At 47.0% G+C, this 18,216-nt stretch overlaps 4 protein-coding genes across 4 annotated transcripts; 3 read left to right on the top strand and 1 right to left on the bottom strand.

The window, feature by feature from the left end:
• Positions 1 to 2,972: 2,972 nt before the first annotated feature.
• On the top strand, positions 2,973 to 4,408 carry ABOM_011103 (uncharacterized protein; the record flags this gene model as incomplete). Its single annotated transcript, XM_022538231.1, has 2 exons — positions 2,973 to 3,356; positions 3,434 to 4,408. The coding sequence occupies 2 exons, from the start codon at positions 2,973 to 2,975 to the stop codon at positions 4,406 to 4,408; spliced, it is 1,359 nt and encodes a 452-aa protein (XP_022383955.1).
• Positions 4,409 to 5,116: 708 nt separating this feature from the next.
• ABOM_011102 (S-adenosylmethionine-dependent methyltransferase) lies at positions 5,117 to 6,407 on the bottom strand (the record flags this gene model as incomplete). The annotated part of the gene is made up of 3 exons (XM_022538230.1): positions 5,117 to 5,739; positions 6,013 to 6,174; positions 6,347 to 6,407. The coding sequence occupies 3 exons, from the start codon at positions 6,405 to 6,407 to the stop codon at positions 5,117 to 5,119; spliced, it is 846 nt and encodes a 281-aa protein (XP_022383954.1).
• A 1,741-nt stretch (positions 6,408 to 8,148) lies between these two features.
• Positions 8,149 to 10,471, top strand: faa4 (long-chain fatty acid-CoA ligase FAA1; the record flags this gene model as incomplete). The annotated part of the gene is made up of 6 exons (XM_022538229.1): positions 8,149 to 8,439; positions 8,487 to 8,587; positions 8,655 to 8,680; positions 8,735 to 9,130; positions 9,184 to 10,328; positions 10,382 to 10,471. The coding sequence occupies 6 exons, from the start codon at positions 8,149 to 8,151 to the stop codon at positions 10,469 to 10,471; spliced, it is 2,049 nt and encodes a 682-aa protein (XP_022383953.1).
• Positions 10,472 to 17,251: 6,780 nt separating this feature from the next.
• On the top strand, positions 17,252 to 18,007 carry ABOM_011100 (uncharacterized protein; the record flags this gene model as incomplete). The annotated part of the gene is made up of 1 exon (XM_022538228.1): positions 17,252 to 18,007. One exon carries the CDS (start codon positions 17,252 to 17,254, stop codon positions 18,005 to 18,007), a length of 756 nt encoding a protein of 251 aa, XP_022383952.1.
• Positions 18,008 to 18,216: the final 209 nt, after the last annotated feature.

The following is an 18,216-nucleotide window of genomic DNA, read 5'->3' as shown; positions in this document are numbered from 1 at the left end:
TGTTTGGCCAAGTTGCTCCCCAAATATGGGGTAGGCTCATGATTATCCCAGCGGCGTTATTATAACGGGGGGATGTTATAGGTTGGTTAGTGTTAGGTAGTCAGTTATCAAGGGTTGGGACGGGGCCAATCGATCACTTTCGCTCCCTATAATAATGCATATTATGGATGTTGGTGGAGGAGGAGGAGACGACGACGACTACGGAGTACGGTGCTGCTGATGGTGTATATCCTTTAGCTGTACCCTCTTATCCGGCTTTACACAGGGCTCCACCAAGAGACTTGCAGCAGCAGTTGCAGTCGAGAAACAAATCAACGTTGTACACAACTGCAGTCAGGAGCTCACACCAAGGGTGCAAAGACTTGTCCTCGATAGAGGGAAGGGATAAGTGGGTTTTCTACGGTGTACTCTTTTTCATTTTCGATCTGGAGGGGAAACTGAGGGGAGGATACGGAGTAACTACTTACTCTTCAAGAGATTCCCGAAAGGAAAAGAAAGGATCGACCGCCCATACCCTAACCCAAAGACAACAGAGGAGACGAAGGGATTGTACTCCGTACCTGACCCAGAATCTTACAATTATCACTTTTAATCAAATTAAAAATAACTGTCATTTCCTGAATCCAAGGATTCCAACGATGAATCTCTGGGTCGTGACCCATGGACAAGAAAGGAAGACTCACTTTCTTTTGTGTCTGGCCGCACATCCTGGCTCTCCCTGATTTGCTGATCACTTTTGTCTTGCTCCATACGGAGTCTGAATCTCCAGTTGGACTTTTCTGGGTTTTCCCCACTTAGTTAATACTCATTACCAGATGGCCTTTTTCATCCCTTAAGGAACAGGTAACTTGTTTTTCTCCCGTGACCTTTTTTTTTTCTTTTATTTTTTTTTTTTTTTGTTCCAGGTAGGGACATTGTTGCCACATTTCCGCCCTTTTTTCAAAACTCACCCCCAGGAGGTTTCATCTGTAGTATTAGATAGTATTCTGTGGCAGGACAATCCGGGAGTGACGACTACTACTAGCACTAGGTACCAGGTTAGTAGCACTGCTTCCTCGTAGGTGAACAAGACTATGGAATCCACTGGTGATCACGCATTACACAATCCACTAATTTTCCATGATCTTCCACATCCCTCCTCATTTAACCATGTTACATATAGGTAGTAGATCATTGCGCCCTGATTGGCCCGCCCCAGCTAAAAATAAAATAACATGTTAGAAAAAATTGTTGTCCGTCTTTTTCCTTCAGTCCTGTGGGAAAGGGAAGAACGCCTCGAAGGTTGGGTTACGAATTCGTCAGTGAGATTCTCCCGTTTCCAGGAGATCAATGGAATTTTGATATGTGGATTTGGGCACCGTGAGTGTTTCTGCTTTGGATTGGATCGAATCGAAGCCGAATTGTGTGTGGCTGATCTTTTTTAGTATGGGATTTTTCTTTTCTTGCTTTGGGTCGGTGTCGCGCGTCCTGTACCCTATGTTTCTAGTACATAGTACATCTCAGATCCTAGACTGGGGGTGATAAATTAAAAAAACTATACATCAATGAGTTGATTGTGTTTGTCACTAGTGTGACAGTAGTGGGTTTTTATTCGGAGGGGGTCCAACAGAACACAGCACATTGGATGATTGGGGGGGGGCAAAACACTTGGTATTACCCAGGTAATTGATCCAATGTAATCATAATCAGAATGGGAGGAGATGAGAAGAAAAACAGAAAAAAAAAAGAAAAAAGGAAAAAAGAAAAAAATGGAAGATGGGAAAAATCCATCTAGAAAAACATAAAATTCTTGTGAGATGAAGGAAGAATTCTTCACAAAGACCCTGAAGTGATTTGTTGATATCCAAGTGCTGAAGAACTGGAGAATAGAATTATTCTCATGAATCTGCATTTCTTGTGCTACCCTCCCCCCTTTCAGCCCATGTAAGGCTGTTGATGTAAATTGACAATTATTACTACATCTGATACTTGGAGCTCAACTCGATCCATGGACTTGTTTGTTTGGAACTGACCGCAAAAGTCAAAACGGGGTTCAAACTACTAGTATACTAAGTTAGTTTAGTGAACTAGAGCTGTCCCAATTGAAAGCGCCATTATTATTATTTTCTTCTTTTTCTTGCCCTCGCTCTCTTTCTCTTTTTTCTTAGCCTCTTGCTTTTTATTTTTTATTTTTTATTTATTTATTTATTTATTTTTTTTTTACCTTTTTTCTTGACTCAACCTTTTTCATAAATCAAAACAGTTTAGAGGAAAAGAAAAGAAAAACAAAACCAGATAAACTTTTACCATCATCAATTAGCATTACCGCCTATTTATCATCGGCGGTCTTGACTTCCAATCCGTTGAATCCCTTGCTTAACCGTTACCACTTCTTCAACTTTGACTGGGTGACAAGACCACCACTGAAAGGGTCCACGGGAAATTTCCTGGTCACTGTACTTTTCTTGAGGGGGAAAAAACGGGCAGAGTGCAGCGCGCTAGCGGTTTGTTTCTCTTCTTCCTGCTCTTGGGGAAGTACTTTCTTTTACTGTGTTCGACCTTCTATTGCTGCAAGTGTAAGTTTTGATTCTTATTCGAGTACTTCGGGGTTTCCTTGTCGAATCCCTGCCTGTCGCTCATACTCCTCTGACACTAGCATTGGCTTTTGTTTCTGCCCTCTTATCTATCATTCTTAGCCCTCTTATATTCAACCCTTCTGCACCCTACATTCTGTCACTGCTGGACCGTTTTTTTCCCTTTTCCTTTGGCTTTGCCTCCTCCTCCTTCCGCCCCTGCTTTGAATATTTTGTCTCATTTTGTTTTGTTTTATATTGTTTATACTTTTCTTTCTACATCGTTCACTGTTCATTCTCTCATCTGACTTCGCCCGCTACACCACCCACTCTACTTACATGGTGCATACTCCCGGATAAAAGAAAAAGTAAAACAGAATACCATTTCGCTAACCCTGCTTGCTTCTCCAGTTGTCCATCATGACAGTTGCTGCACCGCCTGTGGCACCCGTTCACGAAAATGGTATGAACGGCAGTGCCCCCGGGCACCACCATGTCAACATGAGCTTGCCACGTTTCCACCCAATCGCAATGAATCCGAGCCAACCAGTGCATCCTGAGCAAATGATGCCAAATCATTCTCACTTCCGTCCTTTTCCTCCACCTCATCCTATGCAAGAAGCGGGCCCACCAGGCCCGGCTCCTCATCCTCCTTCTCATATAGATCAGATTGATGCTCGCTTGAGGCAATTGGAACATGAAGAAGCAGCTCGTATGGCTGCTCGTAGCCACCTTCTTGCTATTCGAAAGCGGGAAGACGAAGAATTTCGTAGGATGACTGAGAGTGCTGAAGCCGAAGAAGAGGTATGCTATAAGACATGATGATTGACTCGATCACCCGCTAGATATAAGTCTGACATGGGGAATTGCCCGCACCATAGGAACTTCGTAGGCAACGGAAACGACTGAAGCGAGAATCTATGGGATTGGGGTATAATGCAAGCATGGACTCTCCGCCACTGCGGCCGACGCCGCCACGTCGTTTGTCCGAGACCAATGCAGCTACCACCCTTGCATTCTTCAAGCAGCAAAGTCCTCCAGAGCCTCGTGCCATCCCTCCACCGCCTGTACAGGCACCGCCGTCTCATCCTCCCCCTCAGCATATTTCTCATGACCCTACTGCCGGCACAATTCGACGAAAGCAAAAATACACCATTAAGAATGTCGAGGCCTGGGGGGAACGCCACGGACGACCTGCGGCACACGACCCATCCGGACGCGCGTTGTGGAAGCGACCATCAGATGGTAGTTTAGTGTATCTGACCTGCCCCGTTTCCGGCTGTGGAAAGGCAGACTTTGTGACGCTACATGGCTTTATGTGCCATTTGACAAAGAAGCATAAAGATCGCAGTCTGGGGAGCCAATCAAGGGCGTTGGAAGTTTGCGGGATTGTCTATGACCCTAATGCACCCCTTCCGCCGGTGTCCACTGTACAGCGTGCGTCGACCGAAGAAAGTCGCGGTGACTCGGCCCCTACAGACCCTGAAGGTTACCCACAAGAGATGGACTACTCTTCCGCTTCGGATGACGAGGAGAGCCGGAAGAATCCCGTGAAAACAGAGACGGCAGATCGGACTTTACCCGTACCGACGGTCCCCTTCCCGCACCCTGAGGAGCCATCGAAAGCACGGAAGCTCAATAATTCTACAAAACAGTCGATATCCTCGATAATTGATCGTGATCCCGAGGATGAGCCCCGGGAGCGTTTAGTTTCCATTCCCCCTCGCCCCGTCGAGCCTTTATCGCGAGCCTCTCCGGAGCAAAAGCCCTCTATTCCCAATGAAGCCGAGGTGTCTCGGCCCGATGAACGAAATCAGGAACCAAATGAGTCAAAGGAGACCGCCGAGTCAAAATAATACAATCGATCTTATTTCTTTCCTAATACGGTCTGTTGCGCTATTAAGATACGCAGAACTTGCATTTGCATCCTACGAGCACGCTTTAGCTTTTGACACCTTTGCAGCTGCGTGAATACCCTTCTATGCATTCCTGGGTGGCTTTGTCTACTTCTTATGTCAATTCTCTTCGAGTAATGTAATGTCTTTTCCATCATTGCTGGTCATTCTGTTCTGGGGCGCTGGTCGACTTGCGTCTATTCGTTTCCTGTGTCAATTTTGCTTTAACATAGTGGATACCTACGATATAAACCGATCTATAACTATGACCCGTGTGACTTTTGTGGGTCACCAAGAAAACCCTGTGGTGGTGCTCGCGTGCATCTCTTTTATGTTACTTAATGGATCTCGCGAAGCCCGTTCGTGGCTCATTGCATAATTGCAACAGATCCTTGATCGTGGCCAAAAGCAAATAAATCAATATATCATGTTCATGCCTTAAACACACTTTCCATCTGCTCAGGATGACCCGTGACTAGACTAGAGGTTGGCCTGAACTTTCGAAGAGCTGCTTACGCACAGTACTAGTTTCGCTACAGGACAGGCACATCGCCATCGACTACATGGAACCCACCAGTCATCACCTCCAGATCCCTATACCTATACACCTCGCAGCCATGACCGGCACCCCGTCTATCACATCTCACCTTGCGTTCCTTCTCAAAATCTTCACCGACCCCCATCCTTCAACACCAACACATGCACCAAATACCCTGACCCCGACGCCAACTTGCTCCCCAACACCTCATCACTAACCCTCCAAACCCGAAACTCCCTCATCGTCTCCCTCAACCAAGCCTCAAACACCTCGGGTGACCGCTGCTGCTGCGCAATCACACAAACCGTCGGCTTGTTCTCCTCCCGCAACTCCCCGCCAGGAGCATAAACAGCCCTCAGCCGACAAACATCGGCACACGTGCGTACAAACGGCGCAATCAAGGCGTCATTATAGATACAGTCACAGGAAATCAGCACATCAAACCCGCGATCCGTGTTCCCGTCACTAGCAGGAACACTATCCTTCAACGTGGCGGGATCATCCGTTTCCCAATCCAGGGTGGTGAAGGTGATGTTTGTGGTGGACTTTTGTGATGCTTTGTTGTTGGCGCCCTGCTTACCGGGTTTCCGGTTGCTGGCCTTGGACTTGGGGTGTGGTTGCTTCGGGGCGTTGGACTCGAGATTGGAGCGCAGCAGGCGATGCACGTATTCTTGGTCTGTGGCTATGTAGTGCGTGATTGTGGGGGAGAGGGCCAGGGCTATGAGGCCTGAGATTCCGCAGCCGAGTTCAAGCGCTGTCGAGGTTGGGGTCAGGATCGTGTTGGTCCAGAGCGGGTTGGATTGCGTTGTTATCCATCTGCGAAGAGGGGGTGGATTTCCAGAGGACTGGGGGTGGATTGTTAGCTCATTGGATGGCGGTGGTGATTGATAGAGAATGTAGACGGATGGATGTAGATAGAGTAGGTAAAGATGTCCAGGGGTCGGAATGGGATATTAGTAGACTCATAAAACGAAGCCATGTGAACGTGATAGCCAAGGGAGGGTGGGGAAGGAAAAGAGAGATTCACCTGCACCAGTCGTGCCACCCGCGCGCGACGACGACAACAGCGTTGGAGATTGGTTAATGGTATAGTCCTGTCCGTGGATGGTTACATCGACAGATGTTGCTCGTGAATCGACGAAGCCCAGATTGGCCGAGGGAATGTCTTGCGCGAAGAGAAGGAAGCATTCTAACAAGGATGTGAAATTAACTAAATGCGCGCCGGGCTATTTGGTGGTGTTCTTTTTTTGTCTTAGGTTTTCGGTTGATCTGAGAGCATAGTCTACACGAGGGCTACGGATTGAAGAGAAACGCAGGGAACGGTGTGTGTGTATGTGGGTGAGAATGTTGTGAAAACATACCCTCTTCGGCATCTTCGACCTCTTCGCCGATAGATGTCAGGAAGCTGGTGAGTTCTTCCATCGGGTAGCTGTGTCGGTGCTCTAAAGTAAGGTTAGGAGGATCCTGAGACTCCGTTTAGATCGGAGGCTCGAGCTTCTAGGGTTCGGATAGCTCTAGTTAGTTAGGACCGGGGGGGAGGAAACTGCTTCCGCGTCTGTCGGGAAGGTAAAATGTCTCTCAAAGCTACAGTAGCCTCATTAGCAGGTCTGGACTGTTTTTTTTTGTCTTGTGATGATACGCAGGATTTCCCCTGTAGCACCATGTATCGCGCCGATCGGAATAGAAGCGACAGCTGAGCAGAGGGGATAAAGCATGTACCTTATTAGGGTTGAGTCGGGATAGCAGCCGATTGATCTACCGTTCTCCGTACTTTTTCTTTGTTTTCTTTTTTTTTTTTTTTTTTTTCGGGAAGAGATTTAACGGGAGTCGAGAGGCATTGTTACTAGTGAGGTAGTCCATTGTTCATTAGTTTGTTTGCTCGATGACAGCCGAGGAACTTTTGGAGCAGACGTTAATTGGTACCCTTGATGATTGGCCGATGCGGGACCCACTGGTTGGATATGGGCAGGGAAAAAAGTGGTGCGTAATGAATGCACCCGGTGCAGGCTCTTATGAACTCGTTAGCTTTGGTTATGCGTGATAGTGTTGCTACTACTCTACAGAGGCGAATTCTGCAATGGGAGTTTTTCTCTAGTAATAAGGCCGTGAAGTATACTTTGACTCAAGACGGAGATCCTCGAGTGTTGGGCGATTTTCCCAACAAAATACGGATTAAAGCTTCCCCCGAAGCTCCGGCCGTATACTCTGTCCAGGAGCATTGGCGGCTGATTTGTCTATGAATCGGCTTCAAAGATGGAACCAAAGGGACGGCTTCGGTACGAGAATGGTTTGTCCACAGTCTCGGCCATTATCAGAAGCCTGGGGGGTTCTGATGGTCTGAACCGCGGTAAGGGGCGAAGAGAAGAGAGAGAAAGTTCCGAGCAACCTTGTCAATTAAAGATTTAGCCGTAGTTTAGTCGATTTTGATTACTATGGAGACCGTTTTTTTTGAGGTCTGTGTGGCATCAGGGGGCTTGTTGTGTCTCGTGTTTTCGGCAGGGTTGCAAGCATATGGGAAGGAGAAGTAGCAGACTCAAGATAAAGGGAGGGGGTCTAAGGGAGAACAATGGAATAAAGGATTGTAGATTCCCCCCTGCTGGTGTACACATCCGATAGTACCGTACGTGAAGAAAGCGACTGGATCGAAAGCTGAGACAGGAACGTAGTTCCGTTCACGTCATTGGAGTGCTCAGACCGCCTTGGACCAATGCCCAGCCGCAAAAGTCTCGCTCTGACTTCATCCCGGTCAAGCTTCATCTTGAGCTGCTCCCTCCTCGTTCCTTCTCCTCTCCTCTCTTCTCTCTCGTATTCCTTCCCCCGCATTCCTTTATCTTTCTCTCTCATCTGACCTCCTCTCCGAATCATTCCCACGCACTCCCTCCCACTCTCTGCTTGACTATTCGGGAGTGAAGAGTCGCCCGGTGTGCTCCTGTACAGTCGTACTAACGACTTAATATTCTCCGTAAGTTGTTGTTTTGAGTTCTGCCACTCTGGAGCGATCCGTGGGTTCCTGTTATTCGCACGTTTTTCGTCCGACTGCGAACACCTCAGATCTTCTTCCTCGGTAATCGGCCAACTAATTACTTAAAACACAGTTACCTTTTCCTCCCAACTTCTCTCCCTTTGTATCTATACCCCCGTATTCTCGTAATTCGCCGCCAAGATGTCCCTACAAAACGCTCATCTTCAACCGCGCATTTCCAAGAAGCCCCCCTTTTCAGTGGAGGTTCCTGGCGTTGAGGCGGTGCCGGGAGAGACTATCCCCCGTCGACTGCCGGCGGCAAAGGATGGACTCATCGTGATACCTGTGGAGGGTGTCAAAACCACCTACGATGTCTTCCGCCGCTCTGCGCGCGTGTTCGGTAACGCAAAGGCTGTCGCAAGCCGCCGCTTGATCAAGACTCACGAGGAGAACAAGAAGGTCAAGAAGGTCATTGATGGCGTCGAAAAGGAGGTCGACAAGAAGTGGACATACTTCGAGATGAGCCTTACAGCTACAAGAGCTTCGTCGAGTACGAGCAAGTGGCTCTCCAACTTGGTGCAGGTCTGAAGAAGCTTGGACTCGAGACGGGAGACAAAATCCATCTTTACGGTGCAACAAGGTGAGTGTGTAGTTTGACTCAGTCGACATGTATTTCATTTGGTCAATCGACTAACACGGATTCTCAGTGAAAACTGGCTGGCCATGTCACACGGTTCGTTACAGTTGCCTTGCGCGCGACGGTGTTCTATATACTAATTCTGAGCAGGAGCTGCATCCCAGTCGTTGACTATCGTTACCGCCTATGACACCCTCGGAGAGGATGGGTTAAAACACTCCCTCGTTCAAACATCCAGCGTTGCCATGTTCTGCGATCCCAGTCTCATTCCCTCAGTGGCCAATGTACTAAAGGACGTTAAGTCGATCAAGCATATCATCTGGAACTCGCACCTGGCACCTAAGCAGGCGGACCTGGAAAGGCTGAAGACTGAATACGCGGACATCAATCTCATCAGCTTCGAGGATCTCCGGACATTGGGTGAACAGAATCCGGTGGAACCTGTCCCACCATCTCCTGAAGATCTCTGCTGCATCATGTACACCTCCGGATCTACCGGCCCACCGAAGGGTGTTCCCCTTACCCACGGAAACGTCATCGCTGCAAGTAAGCTAACCCCACTGTTTGCACCCTGCTATTCCCAAACTAATGTCGAGTAGCCGCCGGTATCAATACAATTGTCGGTCCATACATTGGGCCCTCCGATGCTCTGTTGACATACCTCCCCCAATCGCATATCCTTGAGTTTATGTTCGAGAACCTCTGTCTAATCTGGGGTGGTACCATGGGTTATGGAAACCCACGGACGTTGTCGGACGCTTCGATGCGTAACTGCAAGGGTGACATTCGTGAATTCAAGCCTACCATTCTTGTCGGTGTGCCCGCTGTGTGGGAATCAGTGAAGAAGGGTGTGCTTAACAACTTGAACAAGAACAACTTCATTGTGAGAAGCATGTTCTGGGGTGCTATGGCCGCCAAGAACTTTTTGATGACGACTGGATTCCCTGGCCACGGTGTGGGCTCTTCGTTACTGGATGCTGTCGTCTTCAAGAAGTTGAAGGAGGCGACTGGTGGCCGGTTGCGCATCATGATGAACGGTGGTGGCCCAATCTCGAAGGATACCCAAAAGTTCCTGTCGATGGCGATTGCCCCAATGATCAGCGGATATGGTCTCACCGAAACCTCGGCTATGGGTGCTCTGAATGACCCGATGGCCTGGAATCCGGACGCCCTCGGTGAAATCCCTGCTTCCATTGAAGTGAAACTCGTAGACTTCGCTGATGCCGGATATTTCACGAAGAGTAACCCCCCACAAGGAGAGATCTTCATCCGTGGAGGCAGTGTGAGCAAAGGCTACTGGGACAATGAGGAGGAAACCAAGGCTGCCTATACCGAGGATGGGTGGTTCATGACCGGTGATATCGGCGAATTTGATAAGAACGGCCATCTTAAGATCATTGACCGCAAGAAGAACCTCGTCAAGACGCAAAACGGTGAATACATCGCTCTCGAAAAGCTCGAATCTGTCTACCGCTCCTCTCCCCTTGTGGGCAACATTTGCGTCTATGCCGCTCAGGATCAGGACAAGCCTATTGCTATCATTGTCCCGGTTGAGGCCGCTTTGAAGAAGCTCGCCCACGAGAATGGCATTGAGGGCGACACGCTGGAGACGCTGGTTCATAACGAGAAGCTGAAGGGGATTGTTCTCAAGCAGCTCCAGACTGCTGGCCGTGCAGGCGGTCTCAAGGGCATTGAGATTATCAACGGTGTGGTGTTGTCTGACGAAGAATGGACCCCCCAGAATGTAAGTTATCGCTGCTTTCTCTTGAGCGCAATCATATCACTAACTTGTTCTAGGGATACATGACCGCCGCTCAGAAGCTCCAGCGCAAGAAGATCGTCGGTCACTTCCAAAAAGACATCGACCGTGCTTACGCCAAAAATTAAATCACGGAGTCTCTGACGTTATGCTAAAGTCGGATAAGCCATAATCATATATATCTCTTAGTTTCTTCCGGTGTCTGGTTAATTTTGATATGTACTGCATTGCCAGTTCGGATTGTGAATTTTCTTGTTTTCCTGTCTAAGCTGTCTATTTCCTTCGTGTTTCTTTCTTGTTCAAATATCCCATAGGACGGCGATTGAAAATGTGTCTACGTTATCTTCGCGTTAGCAAAGAGCATAATGAATTGGAGATGATTAAATGCATGACCGTCCTAGCAACTAATACGGTGTCAGTGTATATCTACTTTTATCAGTAGGAATTGACAGCAGTACTATGAAATATCATTCGATGATATGACAACTTGAAGGTTTTCTACTGACTATAATGGAAGTTAGTGCACCTATAAGGCAAGGGACTATAAACCAACGCTCCCTAACCATAAGTGAAGCCGGAAATACTATTAACCATATACGCCACGGCTCAAGTAGCCCTAATCCACGGAGCAATGTACATGAGGACATATCGCCACAGTGACTTAGACGAACAATTTGATCCCAATCAGGGAGGGCACCAAATCTTTTCCCCTGATAGTCCAGCAGGCCTACAGATGTTCAAACAAGGCTTCGACACTTTCCCGCAAACCTATATCGATACTATCGGTGAGGAAAAAAAGAATAGGGCTGAAAGCCCATTCGCGACATTCCGGCGTAACAGTTGATGAATTCGAGGGAGAGGAATGAACCAAGGACAGGATTTATTTATAATTAAGCCCAAATCAATAGCCGGTAAGTCTTTGCAGCCCTAAAACGCGGTAATATAATGTAGGTATAAGCCATAATTGTACAATCCGACGGCTGTGCTCCGAGATGGCGCCAGTTCGGCAGCGTGAAAGCACCTCGACATAAAAGGGGACGGTCAGCGAATATACTGTGCCTGTTCTGATTTAAGCTCGTTGTCACCATTTCATTGAAAAGCCTTATCCATACTGCCTTGATGAGATGATACTTCCTTCCCATACAGATGGAAGAACGGTCTCTGTCAATCTACGTGATAGTACAAGCGTCTTTTGTTTCTGTTCCTTTCTTTACTTGACTTTCCTTGGCTTATAAGGCTAGGGGTGGCATCACCCGTTGTGATAACTCGCGCATTATGTTGTATAGAATAGTACTATTCGATACCCGATCTCTGGGTAGTATTTGGATTGGAAACGAATGTTATGCCAGAGCGGATATAGACATGTCCTGACTCCTAAGGGAGCTAGCTCAAGTGATTTCACTGGCATTTATAAAGGTGAATCTGGGCATGGCTGTTAGTCTTATTGTCCTAGTAGTGTATATGGTCTCGAAACATACGCCTTTATTCCAAGTGTCTGTCTCACCGGAATCTGTACATGTAGACTAGATAGCAGCAGTCAGCAGGCAATCACCGCAAGATATTCAATCGTTGAGTTTCATCTGCTTACCCCACCAGGGCATTCGCATTCACCGCTTGGACTTGGCTTGAAGTCATCCATTGGCCAATCGGTGGTATAACGGCAAATCTACGTATAGTAGCAGAATGTTAGCCTAGATAGCCAAAGGCATATACCAAGACGAAGTGAATATGATTTAAACGCAATAGTCACGCACCTCACCGGAGTTACAGGTACTAAGCTTTGCAGCTAAGGTTGGAGCAAGGGTAGCAAGAAGGAAGGTAATGGGTATGAAAAGACGCATGATGAAAGAACTGAGTTATACTCCGGTCAGACAAGTGTAGTAAGTAAAAGCCTTGAGTTGGAAACTATTGAAAAAAGCAGGATCAAGGACATGAATTTATACATTGGGAAGTAGTTAATGGATAGTACATAAAAGCAAACATAAAGTCAGGTGTTACAATTACATATTCTTAACATCGGCCACATTTTGGTGAGGTCATAGCTGAGAACTTGCATAAACAGCACTGAGGAACTAGTAGTTATATACTTTCTGCAGGTAGTTCATCGGCAGCTACTAATACGAACGTCTTTCCAATGTAGTCCATGGCTACTAGCAAGGTGGGTCTGTTGGCGATCCTGCGTGTTACAGACCTATAGCGAGGCTCGATTTGCATTTATCTACATAGAGATGGATGTAAACCAGGAGAAGTCTCCACTAATTATTTCAATAGCGTCATATATATACAGTTGCACAGATACCTATCATATACCGGCCCTTGCCTTTTTTTTGTTTCTCTCTCAAAAGTCTTGAATAGCCAGCGTTCAGTTGATGCATATGGAATATCTAACGTATTTCTTAATCAAATACAAGCTTCTGCTAGGCTTCCAGATAATAAAGCCTATCAGCAGCAACCTCAGCGTCTCATTCAGCAAACAATCTCTTGGGAACTGAGGAACCTCTTTTTGTCACCTTGCAATGGAGCATCGTCACATATGGCACAAATGTCATATGCCAGAGAAAATACTGTTTTTACCTCCTATGCCAGCGATGGCTATTCCCAATACCTGAATAATGGATATAGTTTACTATTGTACGAATTCACAATATCGTAAAGAATCAATTACCTGTTCCATACAATGTGGCTGGAATCAACCCCATGAATGATCTACACCAAAAGTATGGAATATCATATGGAGAGATTCAGTAGATGCGGGAGGCATTCTTTCATTATGAACACTACGACATGGTTCTCTAGCCCTAATGTATCAAGAGGCGCGATAGAAAAGGAAGCTTAGGCTTTGGACTTTACCTCGGTACTTTGCAATGAGACAACTCTGGTGTCCACGGGACTATGATCCATTTCATATGCGAAATAACTATGAACATTGGGGCCAAGTAATTCCCTGGGACTATAGAAGGCTAGGGTCATATTTTCGAACCTACCGTGGTATCGACGAGGCCAATATGGCAGAGCGCAGCATTCATGCGCAAGCGAGAATTGGAAAGACTGACTTATAATGCCACCCAAGGCTTTGCACTTTGGCAGAAGTTCCAATTTATCCATGCGGATTACAGTGACTTTATTACAGATGATTGAAATATATCGTAGGTATCTCAATGGGCGTTTTTAAAGTGAAGAGAGAAAGTAACTGCATGAGTCTATGTGATTCACTGATATACAAGTGCTTTTATAGGCGGGAAGAAACCACCAGGACCCTTTCCTTCTGTCCTATCCCCAACAAGCTCATTATTGGGCCACTTGTTAGCCCAAGACAAGACAGCTGTTCGTCTTCTCGACAAGATCCATTTGGCGGTGTCACGGGCATCATAGTATATCTGGGGAAAGCTAGGCTTCTGGCGAAATCAGACAGCCATTTGTGTTTGAGAGATCTACGTCAATATTGCAGTATCTTTCTGTTCCAGATTCGAGCATAGCTGGGCGCAGTACTGAGTTATAACAGTTCTCATGGTCAAAAACACTAAAGTCAGTATCACGCTCAAGGAGAAGTTTGGTGGGGATCAAGCCCTAAGCAAAGTATTGCAGAGACCAGGAATGGAGGCACGCCGCATTCAACAATGAGCAGGGATGTGTATTTGAATTTGGCTTGGCTTAAACCAAAACCATTACACTAATATTTGACCTCTGAGTGGCAGATGTGCATACACTGGGGGCCCAATCGATCTCTCTTATGCGGAACTTGAATCCATCGCGTACGTGTTTTGGGCCTTCTTTCTGCTGGGGTTAAACGGCCCCATACTGTATCCCAAAGGCGACAACAGTATTTAAAGAAGGGATAGGTACGGTTATTTTCGCACTCGTTTAATTTCTTTCTGCACATCACCAGTCTTGCAGATCAAGTGCTTAACTAGTATTATGGTCTATCATGACTCCTATATTTATATGGGTGTTGAGATCCTTCGACGACATCATTTGGTGCTGTACTCGTCTCTCGAGGAGAACTTGCTCGCATTTGCTCAAAAAGCCTTCATAAGCAGGGTTTGGACTAAGCCTATTATTGATCCTTGGAGTCCGATATTGAAGGGCTTGATTTCTAAAGTTACATATATCTCATTCCTATCTCATGGAATCTTTCAAGGCGATACTTCCTTTCGGTATGGCACAGTACTGTTTACCAAGCGTTCCTGAAATATTTTTTAGGTCATTTTGCTAACAGACCGTCAGATACTATATGATATCCCAGCACTATACTGGTATCTTCCGGACTGTGGCTGGGATTGATGATCGCGACGTAGCGTATCTTTAGGGAGAGTGGGAAGATGTGCTAATCGAGGACCTGACGGCCAATGGTGCCCTTTGAGATGGCTGCAGTAGATTACATAGGACCCTCCTACCCAGCTTTAAAGTCCGGAAAGCGCTATATAATAGCGGCTATTGACTACTACTCACGGTTTGCTGCAGCGGAACCGACCACAGATACCAGAACAAATATTTCCTTCGATTTCCTTAAAAAGATACCTCGCTACTTCGCGAGAACGACTGAACCTATCGAAGTAGAGGGTTAGACAATACCGAAGATGTACTAATCTATAATAACTACTTTAATCACAAAGTATCCTGGCGACCCGCTGTTGGGCTCTAAGGTAGAGATCGGGAGCTTAGAGTACACTGCCAGGTACCCTAACACAGGCTAACTGATTCGATTCTATGAGTTGATACTGGCTAATCAAGCTGCCCTGAACTTCACATGTTGAGCTATAACCTCGACCACTTTATCATCCGTGACCATGCACCTGCGCCCTCGACGCAGGAAGTTAATACTGAAAGTTCTTGAATCCAACAGCATTCTGTCTTTGGTCTCTTGTTCCTCATGAAAGCCCTGAGAGGAAAAAGCGTTGATCTTTCGCCATCACCTCGACTGGGCGTAGAAGATTCTATTGAGAACTTGCTATCAATGAACCTCGAGACTTGCAAGCAGAAATAAACAGAAGAGCCTCCGAGATGACAGTCTATGCAGAGATGGTAACTAGATTGACTCTACTGGATCGAATACAAGCACATACCGACTCAATCCGGATCTCTATTCAAGAATTGGCGACGTACGTTCTGTAGTAAATCCATTGACTCCACCGTCACCTGGATTTGTTTTCTCCTCTCTTCCCACCCTCAACCGTCTCTTCTTCTTTCTCCTTGATCATCTCTTCTGACACCCAAGAAACTGCAGAAACCGTTGCAGAGGATGAGTCAACTAAATCGCCGAGGGGAGCCAGACCTATATCCTATGCTGTCGCAAGATGAAACTCTCAACTTGGTTCGAGGCTGCCCTTATATCACGGTAGTCGATGCATGCAAATTCTGTCTATCAATTGCTTGACAGGTGTAAGCCACTGAAGCAGGACCAGTTTAACATGGCACGTGGTGTAAACTGCACACGCCCTCTGCTCATTGTGTGTTCGTCGTTTACCAATCGTTATGAGATCACGACACCAGGAAATTGGCAGTAGGGTGACAGAATGTGTCGTCGATGATGAAAAGAGCTTCTACCGGTCTGTCCATGCTTTCACAAACTGCGACAGGGTCGCGGTGAAATCCAGGGACTTGCAAAAGATAATTTATGAGCATGAACACCTGCCTTAGGGGCGAAGTGTTAACTTGGTAGAAAAATAAGCTAGATGATCTGTTCCGCATCTGTCTTCTATACACTACTGATATCGAACTGTGATGCGGAGCCCTAGAGCGACGCTGTCGACCTCCCCTCCACTACGGTAGAGGAGCAGTGAGACCGACTATGATATACCGTCCAGGATGTACGGCAAAGGAAGCACCCATATATCGTGACTAGATAGCCTCATCAGCTCTTGAAACCACAGAAGAGCGACTTCTTTAGAGACCGTGCTGCTAAATTTTGGAAGACTTCGGTAACCAGCTTGGTAGAAGTAAACATGCCGGTATTCTGTCGCTGACGGCAGGTAACTGTGTTCAACAGGGAAATCGAGTAACGGATATCTCCAATGCCCAGCCTAAAGAACTGAAAACGAAGAGATTGACGTCTCTAAACAAGCCCGATGACCATGCATCAGAACATGTCATGGTTCAACCAGCTTGTTGTGTCATTAAAGCTACCTAAACTCTCCCACACCAAGAGATTCGCAGATCTGTGCTTCGTTAGCTCTATTTTCTAGATTCAGAAGTTTTAATCTCAAAATTCTACAGTCAAATCTTGGCAAACAGCTTGTAGGACTCGCCCATTTTATAGATCGACCTGTGAATGATGAAGCATGTGGCCTAAAGTGACGAAACTAATGTCATCGTAGAAGACTAAGGGACGCTCTGAGAATAAACAACCAGTGTAAGAAATGATGCTGATGCATCAAAAACCTACGGTGAGCATGAAACCGAACAGACAACGAGATTTTTTACCGTCGAAATATATGCAGGCCAGTATACTGCCCGTTATGTGGTCATTATAGAAAGTATCAGGAATCAATGGGCCTCCGAACAATGATAACTCTTACAGGCAAGGTCACATTCATTGTACACAGGCATTGAGCCCTAACAACCAGGTTTCAGGATCTCATTGTTTACCTTTCACATCCGCTTTGATAGTTGAAGAACATAGGCTCACACCCATATCAAGAGTGATACAATGACGAACATGTTTCCTCCATTGAAGAGAAAGGTATGAAAGACCCAGGATTGAAATGAACCATGCATTTCGTGTCCTTTCTTTCTGTCCTATTTTCATCCCTTCTATCAATCGGTTCTCTCCATATATCCCCCAAACCACCTCTACACTCCCCCAACCCTAGACCCAGAAGTACACCTACCAAACCCCCAATCATGCCAAATCCCCAAATCACCACACCAAGCAACCCCCCAAAGAACAGAAAGAAAGAAAGGAAGGAAAAATGCCCCCGCACAAAATCTTCCTCATCCCCGAAATCCTCGAACAAATCCTGCTCCAAACCCACCCACAAACCCTCCTAACCGCCGCCCAACGCACCTCCCAGACCTGGCACACACTGATAACCACATCTTCCAAGCTCCAAGAAGCCCTCTTCTTCAGGCCCCAGAAACCCCCTACAACCCCCACAACCCACCGCACCCTAAACCCCCTCCTCACCCCCAAAATCTGGCCGCACCTCTTCCGCAAACGTCTCAACTCCCAACTAGCAGCAACAGCAACAACGACAACAACAGCAACAACAACAACAACCACAAACTACGGCTACAGTCTACCCCCCGCGGACCCCCTCGAAGAAGAACTCTACCTGCGGCCCAACGCCAGCTGGCGCCGCATGCTCGTGCAGCAGCCGCCGACCTCGTCCATCAGCGTCTTCGTCATGCACCGCGCGTGGATATCCTGCGACGACGACGACGACGACGACGACGACGTGGCTCCGGCGAAGGTCTTCAAGGCCGAGGTGGAGTTTCTGACGCTGGGCCATCTGCACTGGTCGGCTGTTGTGGGCGGGTGTCTGTTGCCGTTGGAGAGGGTATGCTGTTTCTGGGACTTTGCGGATTATTATACGGCGAAGGATGAAGCGTGGCGCAAGGAGATCGAGTTGGCGTTGAAGTCGGTAGAGGGTACTTGTGATTTGGTGGTTTTTACGGGCAGTAATTGGGATCTTTGGAGGGTGTTGAGTGGGGGTGGGGATTGTTGATCTTCCTTACTCTCTCTTTCTTCTTGGGGTTGGGATTGGGGTTGTTTTGCTGGTTCTGGGTGGTTGGGTGTGGGTGGTTTGAGGGCTGGCATGTGTAGAGTATATGATCTAGTGGATTTGGTATCTCTTAGGGTGGTGTGGACTGCTGTGTGTGTGTGTGTGTGTGTGTGTGTGTGTGTGTGTGTGTGTGTGTGTGTGTGTGTGTGTGT

The sequence above is a fragment of the Aspergillus bombycis genome (genome assembly GCF_001792695.1).
Source record: "Aspergillus bombycis strain NRRL26010 chromosome Unknown contig00153, whole genome shotgun sequence".
NCBI classification, from domain to species: Eukaryota; Fungi; Ascomycota; class Eurotiomycetes; order Eurotiales; family Aspergillaceae; genus Aspergillus; species Aspergillus bombycis.
Note: the sequence above shows the minus strand (reverse complement) of the source record. Positions and strands in the feature narration are given on the sequence as shown.